Source organism: Leuciscus leuciscus (assembly GCF_965113295.1).
Source record: "Leuciscus leuciscus genome assembly, chromosome: 6".
NCBI lineage: Eukaryota > Metazoa > Chordata > Actinopteri > Cypriniformes > Leuciscidae > Leuciscus > Leuciscus leuciscus.
Genome location: NC_138730.1, coordinates 18,484,972 through 18,508,262, shown reverse-complemented (window position 1 = coordinate 18,508,262; position 23,291 = coordinate 18,484,972). Strand labels below are relative to the sequence as shown.

General features: G+C 37.4%; 1 protein-coding gene across 1 annotated transcript; it reads right to left on the bottom strand.

Moving 5' to 3' along the window:
• Nucleotides 1-12,485: 12,485 nt before the first annotated feature.
• rgs13a (regulator of G protein signaling 13a) lies at nt 12,486-15,353 on the bottom strand. Its single transcript, XM_082172828.1, has 5 exons — nt 15,195-15,353; nt 15,060-15,101; nt 14,895-14,956; nt 13,513-13,679; nt 12,486-13,403 (listed from the first exon to the last, which is right to left on the bottom strand). Exons 1-5 carry the CDS (start codon nt 15,263-15,265, stop codon nt 13,218-13,220), a joined length of 528 nt encoding a protein of 175 aa, XP_082028954.1. The 5' UTR covers nt 15,266-15,353; the 3' UTR covers nt 12,486-13,217.
• Nucleotides 15,354-23,291: the final 7,938 nt, after the last annotated feature.

Genomic DNA, 23,291 nt, shown 5'->3' with positions numbered 1-23,291 from the left:
AAAAGCCATATTTTATTATGGGTATGCATATTTTAGCCATATTTTTACATTAAAGCTGCCGTCGGCAAGTCTGGCAGATTGGGTCGATTAGCCAAAATTTTGAATGTTTACAACTCTCATGCCCCTCCCCACTACCAGCGAGCACCCTCCCATCGAGGTCGTGCTCGTCAGTGCGTCACTGTGCGTGTGTACCTGATTTTCTGTGAACGCGTCCGTCTCTTCAGCATCTATCAACACCATGGACTCGGAGGTAGGCTGCCCTGGCTAATCTAGCCATAGATAGCAATAACCGGAGGAATTGGAAGCTTGTTAGTAGATTTTCTCTCCGCCATCACGCTTCATGCAATCTCCAGGCGAACTTCAGGCGTGGCGTGTGCATGTGATATTAACGTGCGCGAGTGAGGGGGGATCTGTGGCGTGTGCACGACCTGTGATTGACAGTCAGATCTCACACCCCCCTGCGCTGATTGGACCCGATGAAGCGGGAGCGCTGGATTTTTGCAAAACAAATAACACGCTCCAGGTGGAGTTAGAAGCTCGGGTTTTTTTCTAAAACCACCTTATTTATGTTGTTCTGTCGGATTATAGTGTCGATTACACTGAATATGATCAAAAAAATGTTGCCGACGGCAGCTTTAAAGTTTATACAACAGGATAAAAGAACACAGCAAAAGTAATTTACATAAGCATAAAAATTGGTAACGCTTTAGATTACACCCCGTAAAGTACTGCGTAATTATAACAAATTTACAGTGTAACTTTCAGTAATTATAGTATACCTATAATGTATTTGCATGTAAGTATAAGGGAACAATATCTAAAGTTTGGGGACTAAAGGGGTAACAACCAGGAGAATTAAAAATTACTTAAAGGTATAGCGGAGGATCTTTCCAAATTTTAGATAAGACCCGCCCTCTCCACTTTTTGAAAAGTTTGATTGATTCACCAGAATGATTGACAATTAGGAGGACCAATAGTTTAGACTACCCACCAGGAAGTAAAACATCCTCCGCTATACCTTTAAAAAAAAACTAAGAGGTACTTTTTTACAATTTAGGAAATAATGGTGTACCAATACATACTGTATAGGCTTTTTAAATTTTACATATCTATGCATTTATAACGTTTTTTTTAAAAGTTTTTTTATAGCAAAAGTGCAGATGTTTAAGTTTGGCCTTACATGTTTCAAGGCAAGTAAAGATTTAACTATTGCAAAAAAAATTAAATACTGGGAAATATACTCTTGTTCCATGTATTTACAGGGTAAGTGGTGCTTGTTACCCTCTTGTTTCGTGTAATTACAGGGTAAGTGTTGCTTGTTACCCTCTTGTTTTGTGTAATTACAGGGTAAGTACAATAAAAAATACATACACACAATCTAATATCACTGACTCGGAAACCTTTATTTGAAAAACAACTTATTACAGTTGGTCTGAAGCGATAGTCTACAGTTGAAAAAGTTTAAAATATTGTCATTTTTCTTACAAACACCTATAGTTTCACTTCAGAAGACATTGCTCCATCCATTGGGGTCGTATGGATTACTACAGTTATTGCAGTATGTGCTGAACTTTTAGGAACACATGAGCTTACATTATATGTATTTCCAGAGATGTATTTTTTATTTTATTTTAAAACCTTAATTTGTGTTAATCTGAGGAAGGAAAGTCTACATCTTGGATGGCATGAGGGTAAAAGATGAGTAAATGGTGAGGACGTATTTCTAGGTGTATTGCATTTTCTTTTAATACATAATACACAATAGCAAGAGACATGATTTCTTCTTCAGATTCAGTGGAAATAAATAAAAAGAAGAAGAGTAACAAAAGGAAGAAGCCAAGCAAGAGAAAAAAGTGGGGACCAAACGTGCTACTTTCTGTCATGACTTGAAAAGAATTGTTGATTAAAAAGAGAACTTTTAAACAAAGAAGAAGTGTTGTAAATCTGTTTTGAATTAAGTTGTTTTACAAATAAAAGTTTCTGAGTCAGTGATATTAGATTGTGTGTAAGTATTTTTATTGTACTTACCCTGTAACTACGTGGAACAAGAGGGTAACAAGCACCACTACATTAAACAAGAGTATCTTTCCCCAATATTGATATATTTCAGATAAAAAGATGACTGTATAAATGCATAGATATGTATGTAAAAAAAAACATTATTACAAAAAGGTACGCAGTGAATGTTCTTGCTAAATTGCTCCCAAATGCAAGATTGTTGTATATTAGTGGAATCAGGACCCCTTAGTTCTATAATACTTACAAGTATAAATAATTTGTTATTCTCCTGGTTGTTACCCCTTTATTCTCCAAACTATTACATATTGTTCCCTTATACTTACATGCAAATACTTTATAGGTACACTATAATTAACGAAGTTACACTTTAAAATCGCTTTAATTAACGCAGTCCTTTACGGGCTGTAATCTAAAGCGTTACCAAAGTATTTTATTTTACATTTTACAACATTACGGTGGTTGCATTGTGGGGAAAAAAAAGAATGAAAAGAAACTATAAATGAATATCTGAAATACACAAAATATGAATTAACATCAAGCTTCAACATTTGGCAATCCATTTTCATCAACATCACAGTGCATGTCCTCATTGTTCAGGCACCGTGGGGAAAACCTTCTAGCATGACGAATCCAGGCTTGACATTGCTCTTCAGTTATATCATTGCATCCATGGCTTGAAGAAGGGTGACATGCTCATGGGGATGGCGATCATACACCTTCCACACCGCACACATTGAGATGTTTCCTCCACGCTGTTCAGGCACTTGGATGGTTGCCCTTTGGCCAATAAGGTCCACGGCATCTGGTTTTAGCCAGATTGAAACCCGCCTCATCAACAAAAATATACTTGTGATGATTCACAGCAGCATCCACCTCCATCGCCCTCTAAAATGATAATTTGGTTATTCTTTTACAAATAATAGTTGACATCGATAGTCTGTACAGGACTGTAAATAGCATGTCTGGCACATACAGTAAAAGCTGCACAGTACACAGATTTAATGTTGTACCTGAACATATTCTTTGTAACTTACAAACAATCAGACCAGTTGAAAATCTATGGACATAATAAATGATTAATTGGTTAAATTAAGATAAGTTGAATTAAATGGTAGACAAATGTATTACTGAATGATAAGAGAGATGCAAATCAAAAGTTTGATATTGATTACATTATGAAAGGCAGTTATACTGTGAATGAATAATTGATACAGATGAAACGCATATTATCTGTATTGAAAAGGAAAGGATACTTTGTGATTTTGTGTTTTGTACTAACACAATTGAAAATATGCTGAAATGTTTGAAAAAAAGTTCACTTTTGATGATCTGTTGTGATATTAGTACTAAGAGTTTTGAAAATTTACAATCCTGGATGCCAGCCGAACTTAGCCCCGCCCACAACATTTTTAGGTGGGGAAGTTCGGTCTGGACTTGATCCGTTGTGGAGCACATAATAAATACATAGACGCCCTATTGGCCGCTTTGGAACGTTGCTGCGATGCGCACGCGTCCGCCATTTTGCGGAGGGCAAGACTGCGCTGTAACAGAGAATGTCTGTAATCAAATGCAAGTAAACAGGTGAGCTGCGGTTTTTCTGGATAAAAACCAAAAAAAATTTACATTTATCAACAGATTTCAGTGGTTTGTATGTGGTGTACAAAAAAGTTCCATCTCTAGTTATTTAAAATCTCGATAGTTAGACCTATAAAATATTTTTATTAATAAGGAATGGCCGAAGCTCAGGCTTGTCATGTATTTGGCTTTTTATTCTTGGATAAGAATTGTGAACACCCCCATACTGAGATATAATTTAATTTTCACATTAAATAAAATAAAGTTTTCTTATTGTGGAAAAAGCATATTCTGTCATTGACCCGATTTTAGCAATAACAAAGATAACTGATGGATCCTTTATGGTAATACATATGATACACTCTAAACAAAAATGGTGCTAAATAGCACTAAAAGTGGTTCATTGGCTTGTAATCATAGGGGAACCACTTTAAGTGCCATATAGCACCTACCTTTGTCAAATGGTGCTATGTAGAACCATAAGAGGTGCCATATAGCACCTTAACCACCCCAAAGAACCGCTAAAGAACCGCTGAAGAACCAAACTGGGCTTAACAGGTTCTTTAAATGGTAGTGGTGCTATATAGCACCTTAACCACCGCAAAGAACCCCTGAAGAACCGCTGAAGAACCATTTTTTTTTAGTGTGTATGGTACAACTACAGTGCAATGCAAATAGTAAATATAAGATAAAGTGAGAAGTAGGCTAATAGTAAATAGTTTAGTCAATAAAATAAACAAATAGTATACAGCAAATAAAATAGTAGGCCTAATGAAAAGTATAATTATATAATATCATAAGTACTATAATATAATAATAATAATAATAATAATAATAATAATATATTGATAATAGCATATAGTTTATGTATAATACTATAATAATAGCAATAGAATATGAAATATCAATTACAGAATATAGGCTAGACAATAAAAAATAATAAGTTAAATAGTTACTAGAATAGTACAATAATTTAACAGCATAACTATAATAGATTGATAATCGCAAGTGGTATATTATTATAATAACAATAATAAATAATGTAAATTTATATATTTGAAAATATTCTTACATAAAATGACGCAACCCTGTCTCTTTTTGTTAAATTTCAGTTTTTAAAAGGTATAAGAAGCTAAGTCAAGAAATAAAGTAAACGATTCAGTCAAACATACAGCAGGCTACAACGTTAAAGTTATATAGCTAATATATAAAGTTATGAAACTTCACTTTGCCCTCAGCCAAAACGATTTGCCAAGGAACATTAGCGTTTCGCCAAGCCCCGCCCCCTTAGTTACTGTTGCTACGTCCGACAAACAAATGGTCAAACACGACCAGCGCGATAGATTGCCATGACGGGAAGAGGTATACCTTTTTTGGAGCAATACCTCCGCGACAGGCCCGCCCACAGAAATAACTGGGCCCCTGAAAAGGTCCAGTGAATGGGCCCTCCCCAAATCTGCTATAGGCTACTCATATCATGCGTGTGTTCTCTCTCTCTCTCTCTCTCTCTCTCTCTCTCTCTCTCTCTCTCTCTCTCTCTCTCTCTCTCTCTCCTACATTAACACATACATTTTACTGAGAGAGACTCAGGGGTGGGTATGCAGCAACAATTTTGAAAAAAACAACAACAAATAAATAAGTGTGCCATGTAATGAGTGAGTAGGAACGAGTGAGATTTAATAGATGAAATAAGTTAAAAAATAAAGTAATTTATTAATATAATTGAACTATACTCCACAGTGATGAATAAAAATAAATATATATATAAACAAACTGCATTGCCATAGCAATACCAGTGTTTCTTACAGGATTTTGGGTAAAGCTGTGGTGAGTTCCCCCCACCTACCTTTCACCATCCACTTATTTAGCTGCTGTCGCATCAATTGACATGCCATCTCCTTTTCCCTCTTTCTTTTTCTATTTTTTAGCCCCAGCCAGCTTTTTTGCTTTATCCATCTTTTTCGACGACAACTCAGTCGTTCCTGCTGCTCGCTCAGCGCTCACGGCGCCCGCGCCCGCTCACCAGCCTGCTCAGACCATTTTCAGGAAAGGGGTGTTTCATTATGACACAGGCTATATTTTACTCGAGCAACATTAAATAAAATGCATTTTTTTCTCACTTTCAACAATTAATGGTGCTATTTTGGTTCAAAATAAAATATGGTAACCTTTGCTTATATTTAGGATGAACATAATTATAGCTGGACTGCATGGGCCCCCCCCTAGCGGCTGGGCCCCAGAAAACATTCCCCTTTATCCCCCCTTATGGACGGACCTGCTCCGCGATATCCTCCAGATCGAGGCAAAAGGGGTTACAGTATGCAGTGGAGGGATATATTCAAAATATAAGAATACGCAATGAACGAGACACGACTACTATCGAGGCGTACCGGTCTCAAGCGAAATCTGAGAAACCCCATGACAATCGCAAAAAAAATACCCACGCAATCGACATAAACACACTTGCAGACGGCACCTTGGAAGTTTGTGATCAACCAGCATCCGTAGGCATCGTAGACCTCTTCTTCTGTCTTGATTTTCTCAGATTTGTTGCAGACAATCGCAGTTATCTGAGCTGTTAGCTATATTTTGCTCATTTTTATTAGCAAATTTGATTTTGATTTTTTTGTTCCAGTTCAGCCCTGCTAACTTTATGTGCTTTGTTCTTGGGGAAGGGAAAAAACTAACGTTAGAGTTGCCAAATGTCCCGTATTTTGGGCATAATTTATTTGTCATAATTAATAATGCATAATTTATATCTCCCTTGTCCTGTTTTTTTTACTGCAAAGCTGAACCACTGACTGATACAGCAGCAGTGCTAATCACGACACCTGTTATCATCCTATCAATAATAATAATAATATATTATGATATAATATATCATTATTTTTATGACCGCCGCTAGCGTAGCTAGCCGGTCATATAGGGATTGTCAAAGTTTTTTTTTTTTTTTTTTTTTGTCACCTTACTGAATTTTTCGTCAACGATACCAGGGACACCAAAGCACCGGGGAACAACAAATTTGGTGGGCATGTAGCCCCACTAGACTTCTAAGGAAAAATTTCGTTTGGTCCCCGGGGGCCACTCCCCCCCCCGCGCTGGGCCCCCCCAAACCCAAAAAAATGCCGTTTTTCCTAAATAACTACCTGAACCGTGGCACCGAGGATGAAGACATTTTTATGGTATGTTGGTCTACTAGACTTTTACGGAAAAATTTCGTTTGGTCCCCGGGGCCACTTCCCCCCCCGCGCTGGGGCCCCCGTAAATTTTTCGTCAACGATACCAGGGACACCGAAGCACCGGGGAACATGAAATTTGGTGGGCATGTAGCCCCACTAGACTTCTACGGAAAAATTTCGTTTGGTCCCCGGGGGCCGCACCATATTTCATGTGTATGATTAACTTGACAACCTCTGGGGGTATCCTCTGCTAAGTTTTGTAGAATTTCATCCATGGGGGGGTATAAAATAAATTCATTTATGTGCACATTTAGTGACTGTACACTCATCGGCCTGTAGATGGTGCTGTTGAGCGAAGGGTTGCTGGTTTAGGATGATACTGTCACACACACACATGCAGGAATACAAACAAACGCAAGCATGCACACACACTGACATCCACACGCACAGACACACACCCATACACACACATACAAATCCACATGCACAGACACACACACACACAAACACACACGCGCACACATGTACGCACACATACATACACGCACAGACACACACACACACACACACACACAGACACACACATACACAAATACACACACACACACACACACACACACACACACACACACACACACACACACACACACACACACACAGACAGACATGCACATACTATTACTTTTTTTAGGTATATACATAAACACGCAATACAGCCAAATTACTCCACGTCATTTATTTTTGTGGAAAGCCAGTGCAGGCCTGAGCGGCGGTCATATTTTGTACATCTAGTTTAGGGACAAATCATTGTTTGATTTATCGCTCCGAGCGGGACTTTCAATGTCAGCATTTTGATTTCGGCAAATCAGTTTCAAGGCGAATGCAAACAACGTGATTATTGATTCCAACATCCACCCACGCAAGAAAACGTGCAACCTACCTGAGGGAATACGCTGATTTACTGCTCAATAAATATTTCTGATTGTTATCAATGTAGAATTTTTTTTTTTTCAGGATTCTTTGATGAATAGAAAGTTTCAGAGTTTTCTGAAATAGAAAGCTTTTCTAACGTTATAAATGTCTATACTGTCACTTTTGATCAATTGAATGCATCCTTGCCTATTACTTTTCTTAATTTCTTAAAAAATCTTACTGACCCCAAATTACTTTTACCGGTTCTTTGCGGCAAGCTTTATGCGTGCGGCCGTGCGCTTGAGTGCGGCTATATTACGTAAACGCTCATTATCCTGTATTTAAGTAATTCAATTAATATAAAGGGGCGATTTGTCCACTAATGGCTTAAATGAATAACTATAGTCGACTAGAAAATGTTTTTTTTGTCGGAGGCAGCCCTTATTCCACATATTTACAAACGCCGTGGGCGCACCGCTTCACCATCTTGCTTGGAGATGTTTGTCGGACCTGCTCACATAGTAACGGTTGCTATGATGTGTGATTGGACAATGGCCGTTTTGGGGGAGGGGCCGGCGAAAGGTAACCCAAAGTACTCCCCCCGTATTCCAGGCTGTGGAAGAACAGGCCAAGACTGTGGAGGGATGCTGAAAACTGTCAAGGAATGTTAGGTGAGTTGACAGAGTGAATAAATATATGCTTCCTCTCATGCTGATAGGGTAGACATGGTAGCAGGCTAATTGTTTGATGACAAGTTGATTGGATTGATTATTTGAACGTGCTCCTCCTGAACTTTGTTTATGAAACATGTGTAGATTCCGTCATCGCATCTGTTATAGAAGATATCGACAGCGCATTCATTTTAAAATAGGAACAGAGAACCGTGATCAAGGCATTTGTTGATTGGAAAGATGAATGAAGAACATCCGTTGCGCCAAAGCAATTAAAAAAAAAAAACTGTAATTAATGTGACCCTTAAACTTTAAACCAACTTCTCCCTCTTGCGGCTCATCTCTTCTCTTCTCTGATGGCGTGAGGGCGGGACAACCAATCCACCATGGACAAAATCAAGTCCCGCCCCACATTTTTTTCATTCGAAAAGCTGTTTCACCGAAATATAGGGAAGAAAAAATGATTGACTCCTATTTCATTCTGTTTCACTTAACAACACACTATCAGGGCTATTCGTTACTATTTTACATTTTGGCGAATTGGTGACGAATTGAAATTAATTCATAAGTTCTCATTCATACATTCTGCTTACACCCAACTGAGGGTTAGGTTTAGGGGTGGGTAGTGGGTGGATCTTCATGCTTGCTTTTGGGCCAAAAATGTAATTATTTTGATTGTAGTTCATATTTTATGTTTTATTTATCTTTTTTTATTTTATTTTTTTAATATATTTCAATATGGTATTACTGTAGAAATGTAGCAAATTGCGCATTATGTTAGGATTTTAACATATTTTGTTAGGATTTAAAAATAGTATGTAAACGTGAAAAATGGCCTGTAGTTTTGGTGGTGTTTGTGTAGTGAAAATGTGTTCATGTCATTTGAAAGATGTAGTCACTGAATGCATGTTGTGCCAATGCAATGATAAATACAGTAATCCACAGTTTAGCCCACAGACTGATGATGTGCTCACTGTGTCAAACGTTTTGAAAAGGAGACCAGAGTATTGAGAAAAGTGTCCTATAGTGATTGTAAAAAACTGTAATGTCAATAATAATAATAATAATAATAATATACAAAGTTACTTGTACTAAATCTGCTCTTTACCTTAAAATGTACTAAGACCACCATAATAATACAGGAGGTTTAACAGAAAGCCACATGATGAAACAAGAGTTGATCGAGTGGCCTGTTCACTAGGCCATGGGTCATACACAAATGCTAAAATAATGTCATAAACCTTAATTAAATAACAGAAAGTGTGATACAAAACACCTGAATGTACATTACTGATAACAAAAACAAGAAGAAACAAAACTATTTAAATTACATTTAAAATAATCATATGATATGTGTCATGCAGGGACTTCTGGGAAGGTCCTTTTACTGTGATTTTTTATTTGTTATAAGTTATACGGTAATACATTTTTATATCCCAAAACACACATTTGACAGTATTTTACAGTAAAATTACATATATGATGTGAAGTTAAACCAATTTTTTAATAAGCTTTTTACTGTAGCATTTTTACTGTAAAAGCAGTTTTATTTCTGTAAAAATTACTAACATATTTTACAGTGAGAGATGGTTAATGGTCCCTACTCCATATACTCTTATATCGTAGATATCACATCACAGATTTATTGCCATCAAGGTGATATTGAATTAAATGTGTTTTTCAGATCACATTGACATTCAAACATATAGTTGACCGCATTACTGGATTCATTTTTCAAAAACAATGAAGTTCAAAATAAGGAACACGTGACAATTTGGGGTGATTATGGAGTTTTCTGACTGGTACAATGTACACGTATCATCAACAGTTTTTTCCTATTTAAAAGTAATTTACAGTATGTTGCTTATTGTAGTGAAAGGTACAAGACAATGGAAGTAAATTACGCAGAATTTTTACAGAGCACCTGACCGGCCATAAAACCTGCAACATTCTCACAGAGGAAATACAAATTTTCCTTTGCAAGTGAGCAAAAAAAAAAAAAAAAAAAAGAACTATATATATTACGTGTGATATGATCATTTTTGTCCTGGGTGAGGGGTACTGAGTAGTCACCTCAACTTCCCTTCTGTCTGTGATATTTGAAAAGAGTACGATGACTATCACACTGTCTGTGTAAATAGGGAAGTGGTGACAGAAACTCAGTACACCATGTGATGTTACCCCCGCCTCCCCCTCCCCCTTTCGGTCATGAAACAGAAAGCAGCATGCTGAAGGGGATGTCCAATATCAATTTCTTATATCTACATCTGTGTCTTATAATTCAGGTGATATTTTTAATTGTACAGAAAAGTCCCTAGAACTTTGCATTGAAACTCTGATTTGTATGGAAAATTTAGACCAATTAAACATAAGTGACATCAACAAATCTTTCTTAGAACTAACTTTTCTGAACCATGAAGTTTCCATTTTGAACAGAATTGTTTTATCATTTAAGACCATACAAATATTTTTGGGTTACAATATTTCGATAGTCCACTTTAGACATTTTATAAAGTATAAGTAATTTTGGAACTACCTAACTGTAACTAACTCTCATTAGAGCAGTTGATCTCAAACTTTTTGAGTTCCGATTGTCCACAACAATATTTGAGGGTAAAATCATATATTTTAGATATTTTTAGTTGTTTTAACTTATTTTAATACTGGTTTTGTCTTATTTTAAATAATTGTAAGTCATCTTGAGGCCTCCGGCCCCCTGGTTGAAAGTATTAGTAGACTCTTAGGGTAAGTTTACACAATAACGATGTACTAGAAACGTAAACGTTTTCTTTTGCATATTCCGCAAACAGGCGGCAACGAAGACGACTAAAAACGCGGTATTCTACTGCCAGGCCAGTAGTTGGCGATGTCACTTTGTAAAGAAACACTACGCGCCTATAGACTGAACACGTAATACCATAGACAGTATAAGAAGTGGACAGAGCCATCTCATTGGAACTCAATTGAGACAAGTGAAGCCTATTTTTAGCGATTTTTTAGCACTTCCGTTCCTGACGCGCAGACTCAAACCGACTCAAACTAAGCTTGATGACGTGAGCAACCTGTCTGACAGATGTAAATCTTCTAGTCGCTGTGCGTGAAAACTGCCAACGTTAATCTTGCAGAGACGGCAAGCTTGAGCAAAGAGTTCTTTGGCGTGAGTGAGCAGGAGTAAGTATTCTGATTAATTATTTTGACTGTATAATATATCTATGGGCTTCTCCCTTGACGTCCCCCCGATTGCCTGCGAGCTTCTCCTCCCGTCTGTACGGTAATCTCTCTACTGTGCGACAGAGAGTCGAGTGGTTATGACGCAATCGTTAGCCTATTTTTACAAAAACTGTTTCTACGGGGCCATAATGTAACATAGAAGGTAATGGAGGCCCTTTATACATTGTCGTGTTTCTTTAGAAATAAATAATGGACAAATGGAGTCTTTAAACGCCTCAGATGTAAAGTTATTCGCTGTCAAAGTGACGCCAAAATGAATGGGAGTCAATGGAATGCTAATGCAAGTGAAGTTCTGCTACAAGATGGCGGCACGCGGCCGGCTTCAACTTCCGGTCGATGGATTACCCGCCTGCGTAATACACATGCGCATGACATCACCGTTTTTTGTAGTTTACACTGAGAGGATAAAGGCATCATTTTCAAAAACTTGCACTTTTGCTAACATCATGTTTTCCCAAAATGCCATTGTCATGTGTAAATGAACGACCAAAACGCATACAAAGTTTTCCATTTTTTGTTTAGTTAAGTTAAACGGTGTCATAAAAACAGCTCCTTATGTTACAAGTGTTAAGGTTCGGGTTAGTAGAATAAGTTGACATGCAGTTGCAAAGTTACTTATAGTCAGTAGAACGTCTGTAGAGGAATCATCACAATAAAGTGTTAGCAGATATTAGGAAAAGTCTATTAATACTCTAATGACTGGTAGCTGACATGGAGTTGCAAAGCTACATATAGAATGTCTAAAGTGGACTATCAAAATAAAGTGTTACCATTTTGCTCCTTCCTTAAAAATAAATGTCACTCGGTTCAGAATCTACTGCAGTGACATTTAAATACATTTTTGAATGTTGAATGTAAATTTTCCCCATAACAACAACATACGACTTTCTATTAGCAGTTGTGTTAATTAAGTTATTTATTGGCTCTTAAATATTAACATCCAGACAACCTTGACAACCAACTTTTCTTTTTTAAATCAGTGTTTTTCTATAGTAAGAAATCAGTGGTATTGTGTGATGAATCCAGGAAATACAAGCCTTTTTTAAATATTTGTTGGCCTGATGAAGTAATATCCAACTGAGGAAATAGACAATTTTAAATAGATAGGTGTGTTATACAGATTATTGTGAGAATATCCCATCAGTTCCCCACTGCGCACACAAAAACAGTCAGATTTACATTTGCTCTGTACATTGTGTGTCCATGAATCATTTCACGTCACATGAAATTGTTCATTTTATGTCATTAGTATTATTTCCAAGTCATCTCATGCCAACCATATATGACACTCATCCAGAATTGAAAATAATGAAAGTTAAATAAGGTCCATATGGTGTTCCTGTGGTTGCAGCACGTTTCAGATCTCCTGTGGTTCATCACAGGTGAGCTTCACAGAAGGCTCTTTTGTCTTTGTGTATCCCACAGCTGTGTGGGACAATAGAGCAGTGTACCACGGCACATATATAAACAGTAGCTTATTCAAGCTTTTATGTGGATCGCAATGTTCAGTGCAACCTGAGTCCAGGCCTACATATCGGCAAAGCCTGATTATGCCACGGCCATCATGTCCATTGCACCAACAGTCCCAAAGATGTGTTTGAAGTCCAACAGCCCTTCATTTACGATGTTCTCAGACCTTAATCCTATGCGAGACTGATTCCAGAAGGGATCTGTACATGTCCGAGCGAAGAAACCTGGGATAGGAATCCCTCTCCATAAGACCATAGACAATCCTCTGAGCCTCATCGAAGCACACTCTAGTTGGAGCTTGGACGTTCTGCTTGATAAGGTCTCTCGTGACGTGGTCGATGTTTATCTGAGGAGAGATTGACGGAGAAGCAGTGAGAAACATATTGACGTTGATCGATTGCTCCATCGCTCAATAAAACCACATAGAGATCTTCAGACTGTGCTAGTGTGCTTACCTCTTTGGGAGCTTCTGCCTTGATGAAATGCTCAAATATCTTCTTGGCCCTTGAGGATAGCCTGGACGAATTCCTGATTTTTTTGTAGTCTTCACAAACCAGCCAAAATTCAATGTTCTCATCGCTGAACTCGGACTTAAGGAAGGTGTGGAATGTTGCCATGCCATCTACAAGAACAAACCGCAGGGTTAATCTATGGCTCAATGCAAATGCACCTGTTTTGCATCAGTGCGGCAGCTTGTGTTTGGACACCTAAATGCCCCTGAATAACTGAATTTCATTGTGTTAGATACCAAATATGAGTATAACCAAAGAGCAGCTGCAACATTTTTTGCTTTTCTCAGAGCAAATGCTTTTATGAGAAAAGAAAAAAGAAAGAAATGTATGTAAGCAAAAGTGGTTCCTATTATACAAACCGAAGCTAAAAGCAGCTTTAGTTTTATAAAAACTGTTTGGACATTGAAATATATCAATGTTATTGAACGATTTTTTGAAAGAAGTCTCTTATGCTCACTAAGGCTACATTTATTTGATCAGAAATACAGTAATATTGTGAAATATTATTTCCATTTAAAATAACTGATTTCAATTTTATTATATCTTAAAATGTAATTTATTTATGTGATGCAAAGCTGAATTTTCAGCATCATTACTCCAGTCTTCAGTGTCACATGATCCTTCAGAAATCATTTGAATATGCTATACATTGTGTGCTAATTTTTTTTAGGGTTTTTGATGGCTAAAAAGTTAAAAAGAATGGCATTTATTTGAAACAGAAACATTTTGTAACACTTGAAATGTCTTTACTGTCACTTTTGATAAATTTAATGTGTCCTTGCTGAATAAAAGTAGTAATTTCTTGATAAAAATCATAACAATGCCAAACTATGGTAAATATAGCCTATATCTATATATATCTTTATATAGTTCAGGTGACTTTATTTCCATTAATGATTGAAAAAGGCAAACAAGACTTGTATATGAAAAAAGTATATTAAATATATATTATTATTATATTATATATATATACATGTTTTTTTCCCCAATTGCAATTATATCCTTACATTGTAAATTTTCATGTGTAGCTTACGTGTTTTAATAACTTTTGTATAACTAATACTGCTTTTCTCTTTTGCTTTGCATACATATAGTCAGTTCTTTGATCCAGCTATCTGACCATCTAGTAAACAGTGCAGGTTTTGTTCATGTATATTTGCCTAGTCCTACATGATGTCAACTAAATCCACAATGCAAAAGAAGTGGTTTTGAATGCTGTGATGAAATGTTCTTGTGAACATCACAGACATGTGTGCACAATGTCAAACGTATTAGATTCGATACATTAATTAATAACTATAAGAATACATGCATATGCCACTTACATTTGGATCTTAGGAGATTTTCCAATGACTGGGACCAAAGCAGGGTCTCACCAGGGTTCAGTCTGTTTGAATAAATCATAATTAGTTTACATTCAAACGCAATCAACAATAGTTGATTACAATTGTGATTATATATTTCACAAGAAAAAAGTCAAAGTAGCTTACTTGTCTGTCAAGGGGCAACGAAACCGCCACTTGTCTAGTCTCCTAAGGAGTGAGAATTTGTTTGGTTAAATTTCTAAGACAAATGCTCCAATTCCATACATTTTAAAAGTAAATACTACAACAAACACCACTTACCGGGGATTGACTGTTTTATCCTCCTGGTTCATGTTTTTTATTTCAGTTGAAGATGACAATATGGTTGGCATCTTAACAAAAACTTTTCTGGTGCTGATACGTGTTGCTGTGCTGTTGTGCTTCAGTTATTTCAGTTAATAAGAGCGGGCTGTTCTCACAACCCTTTTTATGCAGTATTGGCGTCATCAGTTTAGAATCACAAAACCACAAACGAAAAAAAAGAGAGAGGAAGTTTTTGGGGTGACGCTAACTAGCTGAGACAGGCGCAATGGTGTTTCTGTCTATGAAACCAGCTACAACAGGTCTGTGCAGATGCAGATATGCAAATCAGACTGGAAAGTTCATGGCCAGATAAGCAAATGCTGACTTTTACATCAGAACTTTTTTTTTTTACAAGCTTTTGTGTTTGTATTTAGAAAACAAACCATGGTATACTTTCATGTGGTGTACTTTAGGAAATAAAGTCATCTGAACTGATGGCTACAATGTAATATGTAACCACCCTAGTGAAAAAACCTGTACCAAAATGTGTTTAAAACACATTTATTTCATACTAAGTATATTACAAATCCATTTTACAAATTCCCTTTATTGCACAATGGACATTTCTTAATATTAAACCTAAAATGTGTTTCAATATCACTATTAGTAAGTATAGTATGATCACTGCATAATATCAGTCTTTAAATGCAAGATATTTAAATTGTACCTAAAGTATACTTAAAATAGTCCAATTTAGCACAGTCAAATATACTTAAGTATATCTTTAGTTAGACCTCAGCACTATTTGTAGTATACTTAGCATAAAATAAATGTATTTCAAATACATTTTAGTATATTTAGTTTCACTTGGGCACGTAACACATTTCTTAATTTGATGAAAAAGGGCCAACAATATAGACCTCTCGAATGTTATTATTGTCTTAGGGGCTGTTTACACGATACCATTTTCAACTAAAAACTTTATGCGTTTTGATCGGTCATTTACACGACAGCAGCGTTTTGGAGGCCTGAAAACTCAAGCTTTTGAAATCGGGTTTCAAAGTGCAAGTTTTTGAAGACGATACCGTTATTGTGTAAACTACAAAAACGCAAATTTGTGAAAACGGTGACATCATGCGTGTGTGTATTACGTGTCATCGCCATGTACTGGCCTGGCAGCAGAAGACAGAGTTTTTAGTCGTGTTCTAAATCCTTTTGATCATTTTGACAATGATGACAGTATGAAAAGAAAAAAAGAAAAGGAAAAACTTTTCAGTTTTTTTGTTGTTGTGTAAACTTACCCTTAGTAATAGGCGTCCCGTGATATCTTCTTCTAGTTAATCAAAAATGCTTCTCTTAAGCATTTAGCGCTATGCTATGCTAAACTAGTATAGGCAAAGGTGTTTGTTTGCTATCCAAAGGAATAAGGAACACAAAAAGAAAGCGAAATGTTTGGTCACATGTGCACACTGATGCCATTGCTGTGGCCCAAATATATGATTATTCACTATTCCCTATAGCTAATGCCATATATGTGAATGTATGAATTAGGGAACATTTCAAAAACTTTCTGCAAGTTTTGTTATCCCAAGTTTTGATATCCAGTTTTTTATCTCAAGAATTGTGCTTATTCAGTAATGAGCTCCACCATAGTTAGTAAAGAGGTAACAACATAAACAGATGGTTAGCTAATATCTGGAGTTGTAGGGACATTTGCTTGTGGTTCATAAGAAATATGATTTTGCAGAAAGTGAAGAAAATTGTAAAATGCTTGAGGGGTTTTTGCTGAGGAAAATAATGTACCGTCTACTGAGGCAAGTCACTGTAACACAACAGAAAGCCCCATTCAAGTCAACAGTTTCACTTCTGTTTTTGATGTTTTCTCTGAGACTTCATTTGTTTACCCATACGGCTATACATATATGCAAAAAAAGAAAAAAAGAAAACAGGTTTGATTAATGGATGGATGGATGGATATAACCTACACAGCAACACAGCAACACATCTGGTACATGTGGATTCAACCCATATAGATGTGGGCCGGATCTGGGCCGACACTATGTTTCTGTCTGGGAAGTAACTAAAACTTATTCAGACCATGTAAATATGTTTTAAAATCTATTTAAGCAATATACATTTTAATAATTGGAAATATATGAAAAAATCTATGGATATATACACTCACCGGCCACTTTATTAGGTAGACCTTGCTTGTACTGGGTTAGACCCACTTTTGCCTTCAGAACTGCCTTTATTCTTCATGGCAGAGATTCAACAAGATGCTGGAAACATTCCTCTTTGATTTTGGTCCATATTGACATGAAAGCATCACTTAGTTGCTGCAGATTTGTTGGCTGCACATCCAAGATGAGAATCTCCCGTTTCTCCACATCCCAAAGGTGCCCTACTGGATTGATATCTGGTGACTGTGGAGAGTTTAGTGACTCACTGTCATGTTCAAGAAACCAGTTTGAGATGATTTGATCTTTGTGACGTGTGTGTTATCCTGTGGAAGTGGCCATCAGAAGATGGAAACACTGTGGTCATAAAGAGATGGAGATGGTCATCAACAATACTCAGGAAGGCTGTGGTGTGTAAATGATGCTCAATTGGTACAGAGGGACCCAAAGTGTGCCAAGAAAATATCCTCCACACCATTAAACCAACACCAGCAGCACCAGCTAAACCGTTGATACAAGGCAGGATGAATCTCTACTTTCATGTTGTTTATGCCAAATTCTGACCCGACCATCTGAATGTTTGCAGCAGAAATCGAGACTCATCAGACCTCAGTTTGCTGTTCTTATCTCACAGGAGTGTCACTCTTGTGTCTTCTGCTGCTGTAGCTCTTCTGCTTCAAGGTTCAACATGTTCAGAGATGCTCTTCTACAGACCTTGGTTGCCATGAGCAAGACATCACTATTGTTATTGCTCATACTTAAACTTCGGCACGCTACTCCTCCTGCACTGTTTGTCGTAGACCCATGAATGAGGTGTCAAATCGACCGGTTTATTGAGGAGAGGTGTGCTATGACTTTTCTAAGCGATCAGGTGTACAATGTTTGTCCGGCGGATGATAAATCGTCCGAAAAAGTTCCATAGACTTAACATTGTCACAAAATTTGTAAGATCATATCTTTCGATCAGAAGGTCAGAGAGACTTGGGGTTGGGCTCTTTTGACTCGGCCTATCAAGTAACCAAGAAGTAGTGACATAACAACTTCATAGCCATGCCGTAGCAACCAGTTACAGGACCCTAGCAACCATTAAACAACATTAACAAGCAAAATCTCAGAACATTGTAGAAACACAGAGTTGGCCTTTTTCAACTCAGACTGGCAAACATTCTTTAAATATCAACCCATAAACTGCATAAGCAAACCCTAGAAACCATAAAGAGTACCCTATCAACCGTACAAACACATGAATAAGCTATATCTCAGCACCAGAACATCGTATATACATAGAGGTGGGCTTGTATGTTTCGGTTGGGAAACCAGTCTGTAAATATCACTATGGTAACTGTGTAACCACACCATAGCAACCGCTTAGAGCCACCTAGCAACCATATTACAACATATAGAAGCCATATTCCAGCTCCACAACATCATACAGACATGGTTGTTGGCTCGTATGCAATCATGTACAACACCCTAGCAACCGAGTGCCGAGTTTTGCCACTGCAAGCACCACTCACATTTTCTTCAGGAAATGTACGTTCTAGTTTAAATTGCTGTTGCCTTTTTATCAGCTGAACCAGTCTGATCATTCTCCTCTGGCATCAACAAGGCATTTTCACCCACAGAACTGCCGCTCACTGGATATTTTCTCTTTTTCTGCCCATTCTCTGTAAACCCTAGAGATGGTTCTGTGTAAAAATCCCAGTAGATCAGCAGTTTCTAAAATATTCAGACCAGCCGTCTGGCACCAACAACCATGCCATGTTCAAAGTCACTGAAATCCCCTTTCTTCCCCATTCTGATGCTCAGTTTGAACTTCAGCAGATCATCCTGCACATGTCTACATGCCTAAATGTATTTAGTTGCTGCAATGTGATTGGCAGATAAAAGGATTAGTTCACCTCAAAATGAAAATGTCCTGATAATTTACTCACCCCAATGCCATCCAAGATGTTCATGTCTTTCTTTCTTCAGTGGAAAAGAAATTACGTTTTTTGAGGAAAACATTTCAGGATTTTTCTCCACACAATGGACTTCAACGGTAACCAAATTGTTCTAATATTTGCTTTAAAATGCAGTTGAACAGGTATACCTAATAAAGTGGCTGGTGAGTGCACACACACACACACACACACACACACACACACACACACACACACACACACACACACACACACACACACACACACACACACAGTATATATATATATATATATATATATATATATATATATATATATATACATTTAGATTTAGAGCCTACTGTTACTACTGTAAAACAGACAAGGAAATATGAGATGTATATCATGAACAACTGGCACACTGCAGCTTCTGCAAATTCATATTCAAATCTATCTCAAGCAATTAAACAAGCAATTTGCTTGCTTCTATGCACCTGTTTTATACATGTAACAGGCTGTCATTAAAGAGATTATTGGAGCACCATGTTTGCAGCAAAGTTGTGCTTGTGTTTGCATCCTTAATCTACGCGAGTTCAAAATGTGTGGAGAACATGATAATTACGGCTTTATTAATAAAACATTCACACTGAGCGACAGTCAAGGCCTTCAGATGCAACCATGTCTGAAACAACCAGAATGACACCAGTTTTCATTTCACAGCAGGTCAAACTTTAAGTGAAACAGCATCTGCAACACATTTCATTTCCACAATGCAATATGTGGCAGAGTGACACAGGATATTTAATATGAACAGGTAGAGCAGGTATTTCAACCAGGCCAGTAGCTACAACAGCTATTTGTCTATTAATTAATATTATTTTCCCTGCCTGTGTAGTCAGTAATGTCAGCTGAATTTTTTTAGTTTTTTTTTTAAAAACATGCAATGATAGATTGTGCAAAATAGGTCCAAAATATGTATCATGAAACTAAGGGGCAATTTTTATTTTACATTGACTGTATATTTCTATTTTCATCAAGGTGCGTTCATATTAGCGAAATTTCTACAAAATTTTGTGGCCAAAAAAAGGCCCATTATTTATTGTCAATAATGTTGTGATGAATGAAGCACAACTCACACAAAAGTCACTTTCATACCAATCAGCTTTCTATTTGTCAACGAACTTATTTGTTTGACGAACTTAAATGCAAGCATTCACTAATCAATTAAGTAAATTTGCGACATTGATAATGTGGACAATGTGGCAATTCGGTCTGTGCCTAAAAAGTATCAATCTCAATACTCAACCCTACTCAGAAATTAATTAAAATGAAATGCTTAGTATTACACTGCAAATTAATTAAAAATAGAAACATTTTTAGTTGTGTGTGGGTTTTGGACCCTGCAGTACACTTTTCTTGTACATGCTATATACAGTATGTGGTACTAATGTTTCCAGTGTGGAAAGGAACAAATCATTTGGTTTGACCTCACACATGGAAACTGATATACATCTTGAATTACATGATTTTCATGAAAACGACACCAGAGTGTCCTTAACATGCATGAGACAAAAAACTACTAGCTACGCTAGACAGTCAGTTACCATCACCTTGGTGCTTTAAAATGCAAGACCAGATTTTATTGTAAAACTACATGCATAAAATAAGCAAGCATCATTGTTTGGGAAACTTTTCAAAATTTTCACACCCTTTACGATTCATACCTCTCACAATTTACATCCTAATGCATGCACAGTCATTTCCTCTCATGCATCACTACTTAATCAAGAATGAGGGCTGAGAAAAGAATGACTAAAAGTGAGAGTGTCAGACAGGAAACTGCAACGGCAAATCCATTTGACATGGATTTAGACTTACATTATCATTGTAACCTGTTCTTGCCCTCTTAAATATCATTTATTGAATATTTTTCACAAAAAAACTTCAATGACTCTATCATCTCAGTACAAATGATATGAGCAGATAGAGTCAGATCACTGGTTTTGGATGCTATTTGCATAATTCTGTCCATCACATAATGTATCAGACAGTTTCACGTGACAGTGTTCTTGCCTAAGGGGTACACATGCCTGGAAATGTTCTTTGTACTTGATGCAAAGCAGCACTCTCTGTTCATTTCAGAAAATTACGTCAAATACTGTATGTGTGTATTTGTGCTTACTAAGGCAGGTATCACTATTACTATTGTTCAAAGTTTAGAGGGTTGTATAAAAAGTATTAAACTTCAACCTGCAATTTACAAAAATAGATTTTTTCGCCTGGTAAACAATCAAGAAACTAAATTAATAAATAAATACATCATAAAAATATATTAAACTCCATAGACCAGTGGTGAGGCCAAAAAAAATTTAAAATAATAATTATTATTTGAATGAGTGGATCTTGGTGAAACAGTGGACCTCTATTCTATGGCTCTATCAAATTATATTATTTATAATGGACCCTGTTCAGACTTCCAGGGTTCTCAGATGTGTAAGTCCTCATTTTGGGGTAAACTTCTATAGTTGTGGCGAATGGAAAACATTTCCCATTTGCTTAAATAGTAAAAAACATGACAGTGTTTTATGACGTTATAAAATAGGCAAAATCGAGAACTTAATTACGGTCGTCAGAAGAGAGAAATACTTTCAAATTTTCCGTCACTCCCTCAGCCGTAGTGTTAGGAACTTACGCAGCAGTGTTAATTATTTCCCTTTCGAGGGAACTTGACGCTGCGTCATGATGTTGACACTATGGGAACACCTTCAGTGTGTCTGAAGCGTTTGAAATCACACCAGTGCCATTGGCATATAACATCACTGGCACGCCGACATGTCTATAAAAGGGCACCGGCATTAAACTAATCGGCTTCTTTGTTTTCAGGAAGCCGCTGGTTTGAGTGTGTGTCTGAGAGAAAGAAAATAGATTGTGTCTGTTAGTTTGTTTGAAAAAAGAAACAGAATGGCAAGCACTAGTAACACATTTCGAGCTAGTGCTTCACCGTGGCCCAGTTTGATTACGGGGAATGACGCATGAGCTCCGTGTCATTTGTTTGGGAGCAGAGCATGCTCGTTTAGCTCTTAAGGGGAGATGGCTGCCCTCACTGTGCTCGTTTCACAGTAAGGAAGCTCTACTCTCACCTGGCTCTCTTCGCGAGGGATGGGAACCAGGCATTTGCGCCTTGTGGTGCGGGTTCTACTGCAGCAGAGGCAGCTGCAGAGGTGGCTTCGATCTTGGGGATCGCAGGTGGAGCTGGCGGAGGAATTCGAGCCAGGTATTTCCCTTTCTCAGGCCTCACCCACTAGCTCCAGTGCTCTTAGGCCGGATCGGAAGCCCTCGGATCTGGAATGCCGCTCTGCTGCCTCTTCGAATCTGTCCGAGAGCATGTTGTTGCCAGATGACATCTAGGCTGGTTGGCAAGCCTACATCAGGGGTGGCGAATGTCGGTCCTGGAGAGCCACAGTCCTGCAGAGTTTTGCTCCAACCCTGATAAAAGCTCACCTGCCTGTAGCTTTCTAGTAACTCCAGACCTTGATTAGCTTGTTCAGGTGTGTTTGATTAGGGTTAAAGCTAAACTCTGCAGGACTCTTGCTCTCCAGGACTGACATTCACCACCCCTGGCTCTGCACACTATGGCAATGTTGCAGGCCTACCAGACTGAACTTCTGAAGGATCTGGACCAGTCCTGGAGCTTCTCGGAGCAATAGATTTACTTTAGTTCAATAAAAGTGTTAATGTTGCAAAATTCGATTTAGCTATAAAGCAGCTCTACAGAACACAATAATCTCATCATTCAGCTCAATTCTGTTCAGGTTTTGTTCTCATTTGATAGTGTCAGTGCAGTCAAATTGATAATATTATAAATATTAAGTGTATTTTAAACCCCAACAAAGCAAGCCAACGGCGACAGTGGCACGGAACCAAAACTCTGTCATGTGACAAAAAGAAGAAAAACCACTGGGAGACCAGTTTTCTTCTGGCCAATCGAACATAGTGTGATTTATGATTCCAGGCTGCATCACAAGTCAGATTTG

Coding starts and splice junctions, on each gene's coding strand:
- rgs13a (XM_082172828.1), bottom strand. CDS start 15,265: ATGCCAACCATATTGTCATCTTCAACTGAAATAAAAAACATGAACCAG. Junction 15,102..15,194: donor GATAAAACAGTCAATCCCCG/GTAAGTGGTGTT, acceptor CTCACTCCTTAG/GAGACTAGACAAGTGGCGGT. Junction 14,957..15,059: donor CGTTGCCCCTTGACAGACAA/GTAAGCTACTTT, acceptor TTATTCAAACAG/ACTGAACCCTGGTGAGACCC.